The 19315-nt window shown below is 47.8% G+C and overlaps 1 protein-coding gene across 9 annotated transcripts in view; it reads left to right on the plus strand.

Annotated features, from left to right (window-relative positions):
* AMBRA1 (autophagy and beclin 1 regulator 1) overlaps nt 1-19315 on the plus strand; it is a 172924-nt gene that overhangs the window by 148091 nt on the left and 5518 nt on the right. For 8 of the 9 annotated variants that reach the window (XM_041773936.1, XM_041773939.1, XM_041773938.1 and 5 more), the window contains 3 exons: nt 8643-8782; nt 16199-16291; nt 17515-17708. In XM_041773936.1, coding sequence (XP_041629870.1) covers nt 8643-8782; nt 16199-16291; nt 17515-17708 — 427 coding nt within the window. Of the gene's footprint in view, nt 1-8642; nt 8783-16198; nt 16292-17514; nt 17709-19315 lie in introns of those variants that run through there. The other variant, XR_005990657.1, reaches the window with a different exon arrangement.

A 19315-nucleotide genomic window follows, 5' to 3' on the forward strand; every position in this document is an offset into this window, starting at 1 on the left:
TTGGATACTTACAGGAATTTGAGAAATTGATGAGTACCTCCAGCCCAAAGCATTCTGGATCATGCTAGCATCCTAGTGATAGTACTAATGACATGAGGCCTTTTTCCATTTCTTGTTTTCCTTCCTTCCTTCCTTCCTTCCTTCCTTCCTTCCTTCCTTCCTTCCTTCCTTCCTTCTACCCATTTATTTGAGAGAGAGAGAAAGAATGTGTGCACAAAGAGGGAGAGGGAGAAGCAGACTCCCCGCTGAGGAGAGAGCCCAGGGTGAGGGTCCGAGTCCAGGACCCTGAGATCATGACCTGAGCCTAAGGCAGATACTTAACTGACTGAGCCACCCAGGTGCACCCTACCTTTTTCCATTTCTTTTTCTTTTTTTAAAAAGATCTATTTATTTATTCATGAGAGACACAGGCAGAGGGAGAAGCAGGCTCCCTGTAGGGAGCCCGATGTGGGTCTCAATCATGAACCCTGGAATCCTGAATCCTGAACACCTGGAGCCAAAAGGCAGACACTCAACCGCTGAGCCCCCCAGGTGTCCTGCCTTTTTCCATTTCTGATTAAAATTCTTACCTGCCCACAGTTGACTTTACTTGAGCTCTTAACTGTGAGCTCATGCCTGCTTGCCTGTGTGCTGTAGAATACAGAGATGCTTCAGCTTAAAAAGTGAGAAACAGTATCTTTATCTTTCACTTGGCCCTTCCCCATCTGAAGGAGGACTTCTTGAGTTCCCTTTTCCAACAATCCATTCAGTTATTATTTGATGGGATACATCACTATGATGTCCATTAATGGATATCTTAGAGTCATCTTAATTAAAAAGAAACATCAGTTGTCTTTCTCTTTATAACCATTTTCTGTCATTTTTATAGCCATCTTCATAGAGCCTAGTGATGACTGATTATTATTTTAAGTTCATTATAATGAACCACAGAAAAGCTTTGGTATCCAGAGTGCTCAAAATTAGTCACAACTAAATTATAACTTAGATCCTGGGGCAGTTTGAGTGTCTAGTGCTGTCAGCACTGACCAGCGTTTATGTAACCAACATGTGCAGGCTCTTTGGGCCTGTCCTAGCTCCATTCTTCAGTATGTAGGCTTCACTGTAGCCTCCTTGCCCTGTATGTAGCCTGTGACATAATCCACTCATCTATACTTCCCAAGATTTTGAAAGTTTAATTTTTCAAAAGTGCCTGAGAACTCTAGTTCAGTCCGGGGTATTCTACAGAAATCTAAGGGAATGAGCCTTTCTTAATCTTGTCTGGCCTTGGGAGTGGCAAAAACCAAAAATAAAGATATTTTATTTTTGTATCCTGGAAGGGTGGGTACTATTTCTTCAAGGGGAGATTGAGATAAAAGAGAGACAGCTTTGTTGTCAGAAATGATTTACTCCTTCCTAAGATTTTGTCCTCATTAATTTTCTTAAAGCTGCCTGTCAGTTGATTAAAAGCTGCTTCCGCTGCAATTATCTTAAAGTTGACTTCTGAGATGTGGTACAAAGCATCTATCCTCAGAAAGTGCCTTTCTTCAGTACACTGCAGGAAAGGGGGAGGGAGTAGGGGAGAATTTAGGGGTGTTTCTGATGCAGTTTGTCAGAGAGGGAGGGGGCAAGATAAAACATTAAAAATAACAGTAGAGCTACAATTAGTTTAGGTGAATTTTTCCATGACAGATACCTCTAGGGTAACTCTCATGATTTCTTTCCCCTATGGCCTCTTAGTAGAGTACAATCTATTCTGTGCGTTATTCTTTACACTCAACAAATTTTATTGTGCCTCTACTATGCCAAGTATTTTGTGAGGTCTGGGAATGCCATGCATAAAATGGACCTGGTCCCTGTTCTCTTTCCACACAACTGGCTTCCTTTTTTTTTTTTTTTTTTTTTTTTTTTAAGATTATATCTATTTATTTGAAAGAGAGCACAAGCAGGGGGAGAGGCAGAGGGAGAGGGAGAAGCAGACTCCCCTGCTGAATAGGGCACCCAGTGCAGGGCATGATCCCAGGACCCCGGGATCATGACCTGAGCTGAAGGCAGATGCTTAGCTGACTGAACCACCCAGGTGCTCCCACAACTGGCTTCTTGACTGGTCTTTACATTGCTGGATTCCCAGCCTTCACTGTCTCCTGCACACAGGAGATACTCAGCATTTCCAGGAATGTGTGTCCCTTTGATATTTTGCATGGTGTGTATTTCCTACACATACATGAACACACACCTCTGTTCACCAGCACTATAAGTGTGTCTGGCACATGTCTTGGTAATGGTAATTAGATGAAAATATCCAGGAGATAATTCTTATGAAAACAAGGGAGTGTCCACTCATTTCACAGTTTGTCCAATATTGGTTTCTTGTTGTGCTAGTCCCAGCACTGAGACATGTTGAGAGATTCCCAGTAGATAGTTATAGTTGCAAAAGCAAAAGGCAAAACATTTTGTTTTTTCAAGGATTGGTAAGGGAACCAATTCTTGAATTTGTAGAAGCTGAAAGTATTTTAATGTATTTTTAAGTATAAAATACAAAGTATTTTAATGTTTAATCATCCTCAACACTCCTCTTCCAAAAATACATATCAACTAAAACATAATGTTTAGTTATGTTAGAATGTGTTGGAATATACTGAAAGACTCTCTTATCCAAGGTGAATATCTAGAACAACTACTCATTTGGCCATTTCTTTTGAGATTTATGAAACTAAGGAAGTTCAAGAACTTGTTCTCTGCACAGACTTGTGGGAAGAAGAGGAAGTAATTATTTTAGTTTCTGGGAGTTCTAGGAGTATTAAGTGCCTTGGTATTTTATTTAGCACCAAAGTAGGTCCCTCAGCTGAAGTAACCTCTCTGTTTTGATCCTAATGGCCTGAGATGGCCTTTGGAAAACATCAGGCCAATTGAAAAAGAAAATTCATGTTCTTTGACTATTTCTATGGGTTCTGTTTGAGAGGAATAAATGAATAAGAGAGATATTACAGGTCTCAGTAAATCACAAGAGGTTGGCTAGAAATGACTTCAAAGCATTATTACCAATGGCAGCAAAGGCTGACACATTCCAAAAGTTAGGAAAAGGGGGTGCCTGGCCAGCTCAGTCGGTAGGACACGTGACTCTTGATCTTGGGGTTGTGAGTCTAAGCCCTGCATTGGGCCTAGAGCTTACTTTAAAAAAAAAAAAAAAAAAAAGTTAAGGGACTGTTGCTCTTCTTTTCTGTTGGGAGAACTTTGGTTTGGACAAGAGTGATCTAGGCAGATTTGTTCCTACTAAAGCTGAATAAAGGGGAGAGGTAGTGAACTGGTATTCTAATTCTTGTTTTTAAATGGTCACTTTAAAATCAGCCTCTTTACAAGTTCTAAACTCCAAAGTAGAATATAAACAAGGGTCAGAGACAGTAAGAGAAATTTAAATTTCTGAAAAACAGATTTTCTTAGGGATTAGAAACTTCAGTAATTCATGAATCTAAGCAAATCAGCAGCTCAGAAGAAAGATGAGCAGAGCCTTTCCCCTGGCCTGCTCTGGGAAGTGTGCATTTCTCAGCCTCTAACAAGATGTGTAGCCATCCATTTCCAATGGAAAGGTCAGGTGTCCCTTAGCATCTGCTTTCCATTGATTTCTCCCTCTTCCCAGAGAGTTAATTTTTCACTAGTAACCCTCTCTAAAAGCTTAAGACCTCTGATTTACCAAAAAGGCATTTTTTCCTCTTCACATTTCCTTTCTTCTTCATGGACTCCTTGGCTTGTGCCTTCTCTCATGGCCCTTCCAGCCTCAGTTTTCAATCAGCTTCCACAGTCCTCGTTAAAACAGGGAAGATCTGCGGAGTACACCGTCGTCTTGACACTGTGGAGCCATTTCAGTTTTATAGATGATGAGATTCCCAAACCCAAACAAGATAACCACAAAGTTTTTTCTTTTAGCTTCTTATCTGTGCTGATCTGAACAGTGCCTTTTGCTGCTTGAACTAATGGTCTAAGCTTTATTGATATGCAGCCAAAAAGAAAACATCTTGTTGAGAGCAACAATACATTTTTCCTCTTAATTTTAAAAAGGTAGAGAGGAAGGTTTCCCACTGAGCAACTGGTCGCCTCTCATTCTTTTTCTGTCCATCTTTGAACAAGAAACAAGACCCCTTTAGTTTTGATCTAGGAACTGTTTTTCTTTTGCTCCTACTTACTATTAGTCAAAGTTTGAGGGATGGCAGGGCAGGAAGTACAAGAGACTGTCTTGGACCCCAGAAGTGGAAGAATCATTATCTTCTCCCACTCCCTTGGAACTGTGAAGATCTGGTGACGTGCTGAGATTCCACTGACTCTCCTTCCAGCTTATTGATTCCAGTTCCCTTCATAGATGTTAGACAGAAATGAGAACAGTCTGGGGAGAGGGGTTGCTGTCAGTGTTTGTCATCTATCAGGAAGCAGCTGTAGCTGAGACAGGTGAAACCAGAACTCTGCCAACATGAATCGGCAGCTGGGTTTTACATTTAGCCCCACAAAGGGTCCCCAGGTTCTGATAATCCTCCTCCAGTGTCATGGAATTTGGTGGTACAGCTTCATGAAGAGGAAGGGAAAAGAGATTTTTTGGCAGGCCACCTAGCTTTGTCCTTGAGGAGTGTTAAGGAAACCTTTACTTGAGATATATTTGGGGTGATTTTAAGGGAAGGCGAGAGCTGTCCCTTAACACTGTCTCAGACTTTCTGGTGAGGGCTGATGAACCTTGAGTTTATGGAGCCAGAGCTGGTCCCCCCTGGAATCTTGGAGGAGACCACTCCCCCAGTCACTAGGTTGGAAAGACTGCTAGCCTACACCACCAATGTTGTGGGAGTAGCCAGAGCTACCAAAGGCCCTGTCAGTATTAGGAAACTTGTCCAGGGGATCCCGGGGTGGTGCAGCAGTTTAGCGCCTGCCTTTGGCCCAGGGCACGATCCTGGAGACTCCGGGATCGAATCCCACGTCGGGCTCCCTGCATGGAGCCTGCTTCTCCCTCTGCCTGTGTCTCTACCCCCCCCCCCCCCTCTGTGTGTGTGTGTGACTATCATAAATAAAAAAAAAAAAAAATTAAAAGGAAACTCGTCGAAGAGATATTCTCATCACTAGGGCTAATTGTGAGGAGTATACCCTTCTTGGTGAGGTGCTTTGAGAGCTCTGGCCAGAGAATGGAGGGAAAACTACATCTCTGAGTGGTTTTGAAAATGGGCTATTTTCTCATTACCCCGGGCTCCTTTAGTTTCAGGCATGTGTGAAATGGGGAGTATTGGACCGGATGGCCTCTCAGGACTGTAAGTCTGAGTCCTACCCATCCTTTACCTTCTGTGTTCTTATTACCCACCCACCCCCGTATGTTTTGCTCTCATCGCCCTCCTTCCCACCCCCCACATTAGAGTGTGATAAGCAAGCGAGTGCTTATTAGGAGTCCTGGTGGCTGCTGATCCTCACGTGGCATTTTCTGGCTTCCTGCCACAAAGCAGGATTTAGTCTAATACCCAAACACTGGAAGAGATGGGCACTTGGGAGCTGCCCTTTCGATGATGTTTAAGGACTTGACAGGGGTGGGAGACCGGGGGGACTACCGTAGTCAGAGGACAAATCCATGCCCCATGACTTCTGTAGCCATAGAGGTTGTGAACGTCTGTGCAGCAAAGTCTGGGGGTCTCACCCTTTATTACTTCTTCCCAGTCCATCTGACCTTGTCTCAGCTGGGTCATCCATTCATACTGGTCTCTTGAGGGTTTTGTCTCCAAAGTAGGTTCCTATACTTAGAAGCAAATTGATAGTATTTGTTAATTCCTTTGCAACAACTATAAAAGGTAAATTTGTGACATGTGAGACAATGTTTGCTTCTTTCTTGGTCTGGAACATTTCTGGAAGAGTTCACCTACTCTCTTCTTTGAGACCTCCATCAAAAAATTCGGCACAACCTTAAAGCATCTATTTTACTAACATTATCCCTCTTCTTGCAAGGCTACTTTCTCTGCCCAGCTCCCTGCAGTTATGAATCATTGTGACTTTAGGTGAGAATCCCTTGTGAAGCTTTGTAGGGCTGCCACAGGCCAAGACCAAGGCTCCCCTCATTTAATCCCCTGAAATTAACACCTATCCCTCCTTAACCCTGGGTGTCCCCTCATTCATGCCACCTGCCCTTGGGGTGAAGGAAAATTAAACAGTGATCCTACCACAGTGGTTAGATCACAGCCACTTAGTCCTCTGAGTGTATACACCAACTCATATTTAACCATATGGCTTATGGGGAGGACAGAAACCATTGGTTTATCTTCTGGGAAGGAAAACCTCTGTGAGAAAGGGTAAAGGTACCATACTTCATCCCCTGATTTGAAGGAAAAGAGTTGATTACGTACATAGGGAAAAGGTAGGTATTGCCATCTTCATGGAGAGTAGTAGCCATAGGCTTGTTCAAGGCGCCTGCCAGATATATATGTGCAAGGAAGAGACAATCTGAAGGTCAAGCAGCCATGTTCTACATGACTAGTTTAGAATTCATAAACTCCATTGGCCTCTTTTTTGGTAGTCTCCTCAGTTAGACCAAAGATTCTTGCTATTTCTTACATTTGGAGTTGATTCAGAAAGGGAGGGCATAGAAGGTCCTTAAAGCAGCAGCTGTGGGGCTATCAGTCTTATGCCTCAAAACAGAATCAATTCCATCTCTGTAAGAGACCCATTCAACCTTAGGACCTTAGCAGGGCCATTCTGGAGGTGTGCCACTGGCCACCCAGGCACATTTCTTGGCACTACAAAATCTGGAAAATTATTCACAACAGGATTTTCTGTGTATGTGTCAGTATGTTGAGAACTTGTGCTGCTTGCTCTCCTCTCTATTATAGAGCCCATCCTGGTGAAGGCCTTTCAGGTAGACACCCAAGACACATGAACAAGCATTCCCACATCCAGAGCTGCTTTTTTTTTTTTTTTTTAAGATTTTTTTAAAATTTATCTATTCATGAGAGACACAGAGAGAGAGAAAGAGGCAGAGACACAGGCAGAGGGAGAAGCAGGCTCCATGCAGGAAGCCCGACGTGGGACTTGATCCCAGGTCTCCAGGATTAGGCCCTGGGCTGAAGGCAGCGCTAAACCGCTGAGCCACTCGGGCTACCCACATCCAGAGCTTCTTATCACTTAATTTGTGTATGTGCAGCAGACCCTTAGCTCAATATTTACTTCTTTCCTTTTTTTCTTTTTAATTTTAAGTCTCTCAAGATAATATGAAAAGTAATAATTATTGTACCACCCTAAATTCAATTTTGAATATTACTTTTTAAACCATATCTCATTTGGTCTTCCTTTTTTTTTTTTCTTCCATCAGGGGGAAGGGAAAGGCAGATGTAGTTCATCCCTGTTTTATAGATTAAAACCTGAAAACAAACAAAAAAAAAAACCTGAAGGGGCTAAAAGGGAAAACGTTGACTAAAACTCAAGATAGATACTTGGCTTCCTCCTTTTCCTAGACCCTAATGACCTTTTTTGAAGCCCCAGATGCAGATAATGATAGCAGCATTTACCATTTATGAGCTTGCGCTGTACCAGGCATTTTCTACACATCTTATGTTTTCATGTCTCCAATTATTTGGATGTTGTTCCTCTCTTTTTTGGTGGGAGGTGGGGGTTAGGGGTGGGACTTGAACTCACTACCCTGAGAACAAGACCTGAGCTGAGAACAGGAGTCAGATGCTTAACTGACTGAACCACCCAGGCACCCCAAGTGCTATCTCTTTTTAAGCTAAGATCTGGAGAAGTTGCTATTCTAGGGATGTGGTGTCAGGACTCCAGCCCAGGGTTTTTAAACTCAAAGAAAGTCCCCATCCTTCATTCTCCCACTGCTCTGTGGAATATCTTGCAATGCAGTGGCCAGAGAGATTGGAGGCTCTCTTTCACCTCCCGTCCAAACCCTAGCCACAGCTAAGCTGCCTCCTGAGAAAATAGGAGCTTTGGAAGCAAGCCAACTACTGAAGGGGACTCTCTCCCTTGGAGAAATAGAAACAATCTATTTCTTGGTGATTTATATAAGCTAGAAAGAAATCATGTACCTGTGTGTTCAAGATTCCCCTCTCCTCTGCTTCCTACAATCGTAGAGCACCTTTTAGGTTTCCTTAACAATAGCATTTTTAACATTGCTTTTAATTAGATGAATTAAGAATGTTCTCTGGTGTTATCACCCCCTCCCGCCCCCCTGTCACCTTCAATTCCCCATTGCTGTGAGAGCTGTGATTTCCATGGTAACGGGACTCCCAGTTGAGCTTGGCTCTCACTGGTTTGTCTGGTCAGGGGAAAGTTAGGGACAGGCCTTGCTGGTCAGCGGAGCTCTGCCTGCCTTTCCAGGAGGCTGCCTTAAAGCCATGAAGTGAGAGAGCTAAAAGGAGCTAAAAGGCTATAAGGAGAGCACAAGGAAGCTTCCTGCGGAAAAGCCAAAGTGTGCCCCTAGTCTTGCTCAAGAGAATTATAGCTTTTCTCCTAAAGTAAGAGGGCCCCAGCCTTCCCCTGCTACCGCAGGTTCTCCAGTATGTGTAAGAGGCCTTCCATTCCCAGGCTGACCGGCTCCTTTCCTCCCTGTGGTTAGCTTGCTTCTGGCCATAGAAGGGACTTTGTTATTCTTGGTAACAAATTATTTCTCCTTGAATTCTCTTTTCTTCCTTCTTTTCTCCCCGACCCAGAGAGTTTTCAACGTCCTTTACCCCATGCCTGCCGACCAGCGGAGACATGTCAGCATCAACTCTGCCCGTTGGCTGCCCGAGCCAGGGCTTGGCCTGGCCTATGGTACCAACAAAGGAGACCTGGTGATCTGCCGACCAGAGTGAGTGGCCCAGGGTGGGCAGCAGCGGGGGGGAGGGGGGTCATTCAGGCTAAGGACGGGAGTAATTGGCATCATCTGAGGGTCTGGCCATGAGGTGGGGGTCTTGTTGATGGGAAATCAAAGTTCTGCTAGAGCCTGCCTCAGTCTGTGCATCACTCCATAGAAGGTCCTTTTACCTTAGGGCTGTTGGGGTTAGCTGTCTGTCCCAGAAATCTTCAAAAGACTGGTTTAGTTGTTATGTCTTCTTAAATCTAAGGCAGTATTCTTTTCCTTTGTTTTTCTCTTGTTCTCTGGTTCCCTAGTGATAGTAAAGTCTCCCTGCAGGCAAAAGCATAGATATCAAAGATTCTTTTCTAAATGCTTTTTGAAAAATTCAACAGGTGGTCTTGGGTTTGTGTAAATGCCATAGACATAACTTAAGAAATAAAATTGGAAATAGAGTATTGTTAAAGCCCTAATTTGTCAGGCCACTGATCTCTAGCAGCCTGGCTCTGTGTCCTGCCTGTTTTCCTTTCTGCTTGCGCTTCATAAAGTGAAGGCAAATTGAAAAGCTCCATTTAAAATCAAAATGATTATTGTCTGGTCTTGAAATAAGGGCTAGGAGGGGACAGGGGGCCAAAGCCCTTCTGTTGTAGGTCCTGATGACACCCCTTCCCCTGGTGGTTTGGAGGCTAGAGGTCTTCATTCACTCCAGACCCTGGGCGTCTGCCAGGTCTGTCATCAGTCTCCAGACCCAGCCAGGTGGGGCGCGTGAAGCTCTGTGCTTCCGTGCAGATCAGGCTGATTGCTGCGTGGGCCACCACAGGGTTCCGACCGACTAAATGGCACTTCTGCCTCTAGGCCGTCCTCATGCTGTCCTTCACTTGGTGCAGAGTCTTCTCCCAGGGTGTTCTGCAGATCACAGAGCATGGCGTGACTGGTCTGGTAGGGTCTCTGGCTATTGGAAATGTCCGCATTGCCTTTTGATAGGGCCTTTGGTGATTTTTTTCCTGGGGTGTGTATTTGGGTCAGTTCTGTGCCTGGTAGGTGACTGGTGACTGAGCCCTTGTCAGCTGAGGTAGGTCAGTGGCTCAGGGGAAAGGAAACCCAGGTCTAAGGGCAGCTCTTTGATACCATCCCGCATTTTCGGAGTCCTTCCCAAAGAGAGGCTGTTGTCTGAGACTGTGGTTCCACCAAGCCGCACTCTTCTCAGGCTCTCTGTCCAGAAGGCCTCTCTTACCAGCTCCGTATGCCTTTCCAGAACTGAGCCTGTCTCTCTCTGACGACTGTGCCGCTGTTAGTCCCGGCGCTGGGTCTTTCCGTCTCTGCCCTCCCCTTGGCCTGACCGTAGTTCTGGGATTAGTCTACTCTGAGCTCGTTCTTCCTCCCTAATTTTATCTCACCCTCTTAGGAGTTCATAAGAGGACTCTGATAGGCATCCTCTCCAAAACTGGCACAGAATTCTGGACCATCATTTTATTCTTACCAACACTAGTTACAGGTCTTTCTTTCCCTGTTTCTCCAAGACCTCCTTCCTCAACATTATTGTCTGTAGTTCTAGCCACTAAACCTTTGTCCCAGCCAAACTCCCAGCCCCTTCCCTTGCAAGAGTGACCTGCAGAATCTCTACCTCCGGTTCATCGTGGTCCCACAAAGGCTTTTATGTCTGAAACCCCGGCCTCCGCACTTGGTGTGAGTCACAGACACCTCAGCCAAACATGAAGCTGGCTTTGGCCTCTCTTCTCTCTTTTCTCCCCATATGTCGTCTTCAACATCCAGCGTCAGCAGGCTGGAGCCATCCTGGACTGCCTGGGATATGTAGCCTCAGGAACTCAGGCCTTTTCCAGGAGCAAGGGGGCACTAGCATTTGACACCATCGACAGTGGCCTATTGCAGCCCAACTTGTGTTGGCTCAAGAGAGAGCTAGCTTGGCCTGCCCATTTGGGGTTGCTGTTTCTCCTGAATTCTGGGTCATTCTGGCAAATGTCCCAAACCTTAGGGCTGTATATCTGAGGGAACCAAGTAAATTAAGACAGACATGACTTTGTCTTAAGTTGTTCAGAGTCTCTCCACTTCTCAGTCCCCTTCGTATCTGTGGGATTTGGCTTCAGGTAGGGAAGACAACAGTATTCAGGTAAAGAAGGGAAGACTTACCCCAGGCCTTCCAGCAGATCAGTGATAGAATTAGGCTTCCTGACTTTCCAAGGCAGAGCTCTTTCCTACAGCTGATTTTTTAACCTTTTTTCTATCACAAATGTCTTTAAAATTGTGATGGAAACATTGTGCACTCTTACACAGGAAAATATACCATAAGAGCACCCATATAATTTCATAACTCTCTTAAGACCTCAGGTAAAGAATGCAGCTCTTAATCACGTTGAAGCATTTAAGCAGGTCAGGTGATCGACACGGTGGGAAATGAGTGGAGAGGCGAGAACATTCACATCTTTCGAACAGTCTGTGGTTGGTATCTGGCCGAGAACAAGGAGAACAAACGAATAGGGCAGTAGGAGCTCAGGGTTGTTGTTTCTCCAGGAGGCAGCTGCCTGATACTCACCGCCCTTCCCCCTTTGACACGGCTCTGGCACACCTGTTCCCGAGGGCATAGCCAGCCGGGCCAGGGTTAAAGCCCTTCCTCCAGAACAGGTGCTTATCTGCCTTTGTCCATGGACACAGGCAGCCGCACCTCGTTTTGTGCTCTCAGTCCTGCTCTTCTTTTCTCTTCCATTGTCTTAGCCTCCACACTCGCTCCAAGCCCAAAGACAGAGGTCACCAGCCCCTTGGGCATCTCTTGGTGGCACTAAAACCCCACTGACAGTAGAACAAGGCTGTAGGAAATACTCCTATTGTTCCAGGGAAAGAAATTTTGATGACAGGTGAGGAGACAAACAGCTGGCCCTGTAGCCCCTATACAAAGCCATTAGGGTGGCTGATAGCCCGGTCACCTCACCCTTCCTAGCTGTGAGGCACTCCTTTCTCCTTTGCTTTGCTCCCCCTCCTGCCACTCCTTCCAAGCTGCTGCTGTGCCTCTGGCTGACTGCCAGCCCAGCCAACACCCCCACCGATAACCATAGTGGGTGTGAAGTACCAGATTGATGTGAGGGGGAGCTTGCTCACTTCCGGCTTCATAGATCAGCCCTACAAATGGGGGGGAGGTGTTGCTGGGAAGACCACTGCTTCTCAGAGTCAGCTCTGAAGACAGAATTGAGAGACTCATGCCAGAAGAAACTAGGCCGGGCCTGTGGGGCGTCTGGCCCCTTGGCTAGGTGTGGGACCCCTGACAAGGCCCCTACTCTGTCCCTGAAGACAAAGCTACTGCTATAAACAGCGACTGTAGTCAAGCCTCACTGACCAGAGAAGGGAAAGGCACACCCCTAAATCAAAAGGGGAGCCATAGACACTTCATCTTTCAGGCTATTCCACAAGAGCCAGGTGCCAACTTTTTCCTACGTTGCGGAGAGCAGGGATAAATGCCTGTCCTTCTTTCCAAAGAGACAGCCATGTAAGTGATAGATGAAAGAAGAATGTTCTCAAAGGGAATATTCCCTAGAAGTGGAAAAGTTCAGGGGCACCTGGCTGGCTCAGTTGGTGGAGTGTGCAGCTCTTGATCTAGGGGGTTGTGAATTCAAGTTCCACATTGGGTGTAGAAATTACTTAAAAGTAAAATCTTGGGGCGGGGGGGGAGGTGAGAAGTCCAGAGCCATATTCTGCTTGAGAGTGTGGTTACCACCAAGGAATCCAGGCTGGCTCCTAGCTGTGTTCAGGGAGCCCAGGAGGTCCCAGCTGTGAGGGAATCACTGAGCCAAGCCCAGAAGCACAGCTTACAGATGCTGCAGAAGGAAGCCAGGTGTGAAGTAGAAGTCCATTTGAAAAGATTCACCTGATCAGCCTTCCCATGCTTCCTTATCCCTTCGTGTGTTTTCCTGGCTTCCAGGAAGAATGCAGAGCAAACAGTGACTCATTGATCCTTGCTAAGACCCAAGGAGAAAGGAGATGGTTGAAGTGTTCTTTAGCTTACAGAAGGAAATCAGTAATACTGAGTATTAAAGGCTGAGTTTCAGTAGCCAAAGAGGGTGTCTTTAGCTCTTATCCTTGGTCCAGTACCTGGAATTTTAACCAAACTTTCAAAAACATGTTGCTCTGACCACAGAAAGTAGAACAAGTCAGGGCTATAGTAGACCTGTTGGTGGGGGCAGAAAGGATGGGTGGCACAGAGCAGCACATCTGCCAGTCTCCATTGTCTCGTTCTCTTTGACCATTGACCCTATCACTGAATGTCCCGAATCCGCAGCTCTGAGCTGACAGTGCATACTGCCAGATGGAAAGTGTTTTAGGAGACTCTTTGACCATCAGCATCACGCTAACAGTCCCAGCCCAGAGAGTGGGCCTTCCGGTGGCCTGTCTTCTAAGACCGGAAGGAAGGTTCCTAGTCACACAGCACATGGCTCAGTGTAGGTCTAGTGTGGACAGTTTGTTGTCACTAACCAGCCCTGGCTAGCAGGAATTACAGAGGAAGTATTTGGCAGGGCCCCAGATGGTACTGCCACCTGTCAATAAATCTTGACAGGTCTATAAATCAGAGGCTCCCTGGCAGCTGGCTTTACACAGGGCCTCATGCAGCCAGGATTTGCTCATCAAAAGCTTCAGTAATGACTGTTTTTGGAGGCCTCTGCTTTTGACCTCTGGCCATTTGCCTCTTCCCTCGTGGAAGGTCCTTTCCTGTCACCTCTGCGCTGCAGTGCCCCTGCTGCCTCAGACAACACTCATAGAAATAGCTGAATGTTTTGAAAAGAAAGGAGCTTTTTAAAGGGATGGTCTGAAGATCACACCAAATCTGCAGCCCCAAAGGCCCCCAGGGGGTAGCTGAGAGCAGAAAAGGAAGAGCACCTGTGTCTGGCTCTGGTTTGTTTTTTTTTTTTTCCCTCTGAAGACAGTTGTTTGCCCTCAGGTGAAGCCCAGTCTCCTCCAGAATCTTCATGACCCTTGAGAGACAGATGAGGGGCTCTGAGCTAGGCTTGTTCCCTTTCACCTGTGGTAACACAGCCTCCTGACACACAATACCTTGTCATCCTGGTCCTATCAGGTTTCTACCCTGGCTAATCCTGACATCACTCCCCCACAGCTGGCCTTTTCCTTATGACCCACGGGCTTTGGTTTCTCTGCTCTTGACTGAAGAAGTGCTGCCATTAAAGGAAGGTGACCGAGGCCTCTAGGTTGAAAAGTTGGCTTTTGTTGGAGCTTGTCTTAGCTTGGGTAGCCATAGCAGAACACCATTGACCAGGGGCCTTAATCAACAAATTTATTTCCTCACAGTTCTGGAGGCTGGAAGTCTGAAATCAGGGGCCAGCAGGGTTGGGTTCTGATAAAGGCTGTCTTCTCACTGTGTCCTCACATGGTAGGGAGAAGGAGGGAGGGAGGGAAGGAAGGAAGGAAGGAAGGAAGGAAGGAAGGAAGGAAGGAAGGAAGGAAGGAAGGAAGGAAGGGTCTTTCTTACTTTTCTTTTTTGTTTTTTTTTTTTGTTTTAAGAATATGGTGCTTTATTTTTTTTTTAATTTTTATTTATTTATGATAGTCACAGAGAGAGAGAGAGAGTCAGAGACATAGGCAAAGGGAGAAGCAGGCTCCATGCACTGGGAGCCCGACGTGGGACTCAATCCGGGGTCTCCAGGATCGCGCCCTGGGCCAAAGGCAGGCGCTAAACTGCTGCGCCACCCAGGGATCCCCAACTCTTCTTGTTTTTTAAGAGTTTATTTTTAAGTAATGTCTACACCCAACGTGGGGCTTGAACTTTACAACCCCGAGATTAAGAGCCTCAAACTCCACTGACTGAGCCAGCCAGGCATCCCACTTTCTCACTCTTTTTATAAAACCACAGGCCTATTGGATTGTAGTCCCACCCTTACAGCCTCATGTAACCTGAATTACCTCCTAAAGACCCTCCAGCTACAGTCACCCTGTGGGGTAAGGCTCCAGTATATGGATGAGGGGGGCACAGTTCTTCAAGCACATGTGCATGCTGTGTCCCATTTAGGAGCAGGGCTGGGTCTCTTACAGTCTCCACAGGGCCACCAGGGTTTTGTTTTTGTTTTTGTTTTTAAAGATTTATTTATTCAGAGAGAGAGAGAGAGGCAGAGACACTGGCAGAGGGAGAAGCAGGCTCCATGCAGGAAGCCCGACATGGGACTCAATCCCGGGTCTCCAGGATCACACACCCCGGGCTGCAGGAGGCACTAAACCGCTGCACCACCGGGGCTGCCCTGTTTTTTTGTGAAATGAGCTCTATGCCCAACATTGGTCTCAAACTCACTGCCCCAAGGTGAAGAGTTGCGTGCTCTCCCGACGGAGCCAGCCGGATGTCCCTGGGACACCAGAGTTCTGATGAGCTCAGGCACCTCTTCCCCATCTCCTGTCTCCACCTTCACCACCCATACCCGACCCTCAACCACAGCAACTGCTCAGTAACACCTCTTCCAGGAAGGAATCCTTAAAAGCAGAGCAGTCTGTGTAACAGAATTCCTGCCTGGGTGGCAGGTCATTGTAGAAACTTGAGAAGCTACTGCATCCCTTCTGGTGGCGGTTCCCATGTGAGATTGGGAGAAACTGCTTGATGGTCCATTACAGGGAAAGGAGGAAGCAGGGCAAGGTTGGCAACTAGAGAACTGGACAGATAGAAACTCCTCTCTGCTGCCAGCGGTGCGGGCAGTGGCCACTCAAGGCTCTCTGTCTCCTACCCTAGTAGGAGGCTCTGGGGCACTCATGGGCCATTTTTGGTTCTAGGAGCACCTTTGCCAGCTGCTTCCCAGCCTGCCCTGGCAAAGGAGGCTCAAGCTCTAGAATAGAAAGCCATGTGGGCCATTCTGGCTCAGTGGTGGCTTTCCCCTGCTTAGATTTCTGAGCTCAAGGCCAATTAATAATGGTAAGGTGTCTCATTTTCCTTCCTCTTGGCCTTCCCCCCAACCTACCCACCCCTGGCATCAGGGAAGACCCAGTAACAAGAACCCATGCTTTCTCCCTTTCAAAGCACTAAGCCCACACTTTAGGCAGGGCTGTCCATGGCACCCTGTCTCTCCAGGGCCTCCCCAGCCTCTCATTTGCCATCTTTCTTTATGTCTGAAAACCACTCAACCCACTGCCTATGTAAAGTGTGGCTGTTTTTTAGCTATCTCTTAGTCTCAAGAAGGAGCTGGTTAGGCATTGTTCAGAGGAAGGAAGAGGCTAAAACCCCACCACTACAGGCATTTGGGCTGCTGGAGAGTCATCCACATTGCTCCAGCACTGAGCATCCTGGTGGGAATCTCTAGTCCTGGTCTCAGCTCAGCCCCAGGAGAGACAAAAGAGGACTGCTGGGCCAAAGCTCAGGAAGTGTAAGGAGTTCTGGCCATTCTCTCTCTAATGTTCTCCACCTTTCCCCCTCCACCCTTCCCAACTGATTTTCAGGGCCTTAAACTCTGGTGTTGAGTACTACTGGGACCAGCTAAATGAGACTGTCTTCACTGTCCACTCCAGCAGCAGGAGCAGTGAAAGGCCTGGGTGAGTTTGGGAAGGGGGAAGGGCACAGCTGCTAGAGGCCTGTCCCTTCCACCTGCTTCAGATGGACTCTCAAGCGGTGCCCTCAGACTGCTCTGGGGCTCTCTGGGTGCCTCTCCTCAGCCACAGCATCTCCTCTTTGATCTGCTTTATGCATTGAGCTTTTGCACAAATTCATTTGAGGAAAATATTCTATGGCTAAGGAAGAGAACAAAACATCTGCTCTTAGTCTTGATTGAGAACAAACTAGGACATCCTGTGGCTTTTTCCCATCCTGGCCATGGTGTCTGGACACAGCGGGGTGAGGAGAGAAGAGGGAGCACTAGAGGGGGTAGCTGTCCCCAAGAAGTGTGCTCGTGGTCCAAGGAGAATCTGTGGACAGTGCCTGAGGGACCATGCTGCTCAGAGCTGTAGCCCAGAGACAGACCCTCCCCAGGGGCCAGTTAGAAAGTAGGAACCTGGTACTGATCCTCTTATCACTTAATTTATTAATGAGGACTGAAAATTTTGAGAAAAAGTGCTGGGTCAATAATACACCCAAGGCAGTCACTGCTTCCTACATGGCACAGCTGGAGGAGTCCCCAGAAGCTAGAAATGAGGGGCTGGTGCCTGCCATGGAAGTCCTGGGCTCCCTCTGCTTCCAGCTATAGCTATCCTGGGGTGGGGGGCCTGGCCCTTACTTGTAGGTCAGCTTGTGCTGCCTACCTTCACGGCTCTCTTGTGGGAAGGCCCTGAAGGAGCCCAGAAGGGCTTTTCCTCCAAAATGGAGATACAGTGGAAATTCCAAGAATTTAAACTGGAATCTTGTCAGCATGTAGTTAGAAGGAAGGAAAAGTTAAGAGAGAAAAGATCCCTCTTCTCCTGCTCACCCTTTGTCCAACGATGTCAGCTGATGGCTTCCTGAATGTATGTAGATAAGAGTCTTAAGATCAGCCATCTCTGCCTCCCCAGAAAGACTCACTGCTTAATGAGTGACTCAGTTAGCTGGTCTGCAAAATTGGATGGTTCTGCAGCCTTTTATTGTTCCAGAGCCTGGCCTGATCCGGGGGGCGTTACCTGCCATGGTGGAGAATGGGGAGCTGCTGAGCTCAGGGCTTGTCCTCTGAGCCTGCAGGCCCTGGTGCAGGGGACTGTGTGCCCTGAGGATTGGCAGGGATCAAGCGGAACTCTGTGAGGCATGCTGTCCCGAGCCCTGCCTGGCTTCAGTCTGCCTTTCTTTCTCCTAGAACCAGCAGAGCCACGTGGAGGACAGACAGAGACATGGGTCTGATGAATGCAATTGGGCTGCAGCCCCGGAACCCCACCACCTCTGTGACATCTCAGGGCACCCAGACCCTGGCCCTTCAGCTGCAGAATGCCGAAACACAAACGGAGAGGGAAATCCAGGAGCCCGGGACAGCAGCTTCGGGTCCTGGTGAAGGTAAGAGTCCTGGCATTCTATGGGGGAAATAGGACTGCGGGTTCTATCACTTGGTCCCTCCGCACAGACTGGTAGTGCTGAGAAAGGACCCTCCCCTCTCCAAAGGAGTACCCTCTTACCTGCCTGGGGAACATTCCCTTGGTGGTGTCAGGAGCTTCCTCAGGCAGGAGCAGTACGTCCCTGATCTGGGTCACTGTTTCCAACAAGCTGAGCTGCTCTTACCAAGTCCCCTGACCTCCGTCTTCTGTAAAACTCAGAGGACCCAGGCTGTTATTCCAGAGAAAGTACACAGGGTGGCCTAGATGGAAAAGACTACCAGAGAGACTCACTGCTGCAAGCTCTTGTTCTGGGGACAAGCACGCCGGCCTTGGGCTTCTAGGCCAGCTGCTCTTACGCTCATGGCTCCCTGCCACTCTGGCTGTGCCAACACACCACCGGCCCCTTCCTTCACCTACGTCAGGTGTAGCTCAGCCAGCCTCAGCCCTGGCTGGCTCTGTGCTGGCCTCACACTTCTGAGAACCAATTAGCACTTCCCAGCAGTAGAGCTTGAGCCACTTTGGAGCCTGTTGGCAGCTGTGTTAAGCAGGCTGTTCTCACTCGGTCCCTCTCCTTACCCTCACCCGAGCCCCCTTGTCAGTCGGAGCATCAAACAAGGCAGCCACCAGCAGACATACATGCTTTCAGTCTGTATTGAGCTGTGTGCTCAAAAACTGATCACAGAAGGAAAAGCCATGGTGTGCATGAGGCAGGGTAACAAATTTGCCTGTCTCCCCCCCCCCAGGGAGTAACTTTCCATACTGTAGCTCCCTACAGGGCACTGTCCTCCTCACCGCCATGAGCTGAGATTTTTAAAAGTTGGGCTGTCTCCCTTTGAGGCCCATGACTCATTGTTGGGTTCTGGCCAGTTTCAGAGGCCAGAACCTCATTCCCTTCCAGCCTCCACCCCACAGAGGAGAGCAGGTGGTGGAGGATGAACTGTTCAGAGGCCAGAGGCACTCTTTGGCATGTATAGCCGTCTAATGCTGGAGTGCAGGCAGAGTGGGCTCAGATAGCTCGCTCTGTCTGGTACCCTGTGACCTTTGCCTAGAGCTCTGGATCCCAGGTCTTCTCAGCATCCCAGTCCTTTTCAGAAAGCACCCCCTCACATAGACAGAAATAAGAGAGAGGTATGTCACTGCCAGCTTTGTCTCTCCTGGGGCCAGGAGCTTTGTTCTGAGGTGCTTACCTCATCAGCCACCAACCACTCCTGCCACTCTGGTAGCAAGACAGGGGACCAGGAAGCAAGAGTCTCCTTGGGCCCACTTTCCCATCTAGCAGGCAGGCCTAGTGGCTCCACACACCATCACCTCTACTCCCAGCCCTGCCTCCTCTCTCTTCATGTTGGCAAACTGGGGGCCACTTGAAGGAACATGGAGAAGAAACCCTTAGTGAAGTCAGCTGACCCTTCTGGACTTAGCTAGAAGGTGGGGCCGGGGGGATACCACTGCACACACACCGCTACACATTAGAGTTCCCAGATGGATTAATGAGGGCAACAGCTCTGCCTGAATAATTCACGTTCTGGGGCTGCTCCTTCCTTAGCCCTTTCCCTGTCAGCACCAAAAGTT

Source organism: Vulpes lagopus, chromosome 11 (genome assembly GCF_018345385.1).
Source record: "Vulpes lagopus strain Blue_001 chromosome 11, ASM1834538v1, whole genome shotgun sequence".
Lineage (NCBI taxonomy): Eukaryota > Metazoa > Chordata > Mammalia > Carnivora > Canidae > Vulpes > Vulpes lagopus.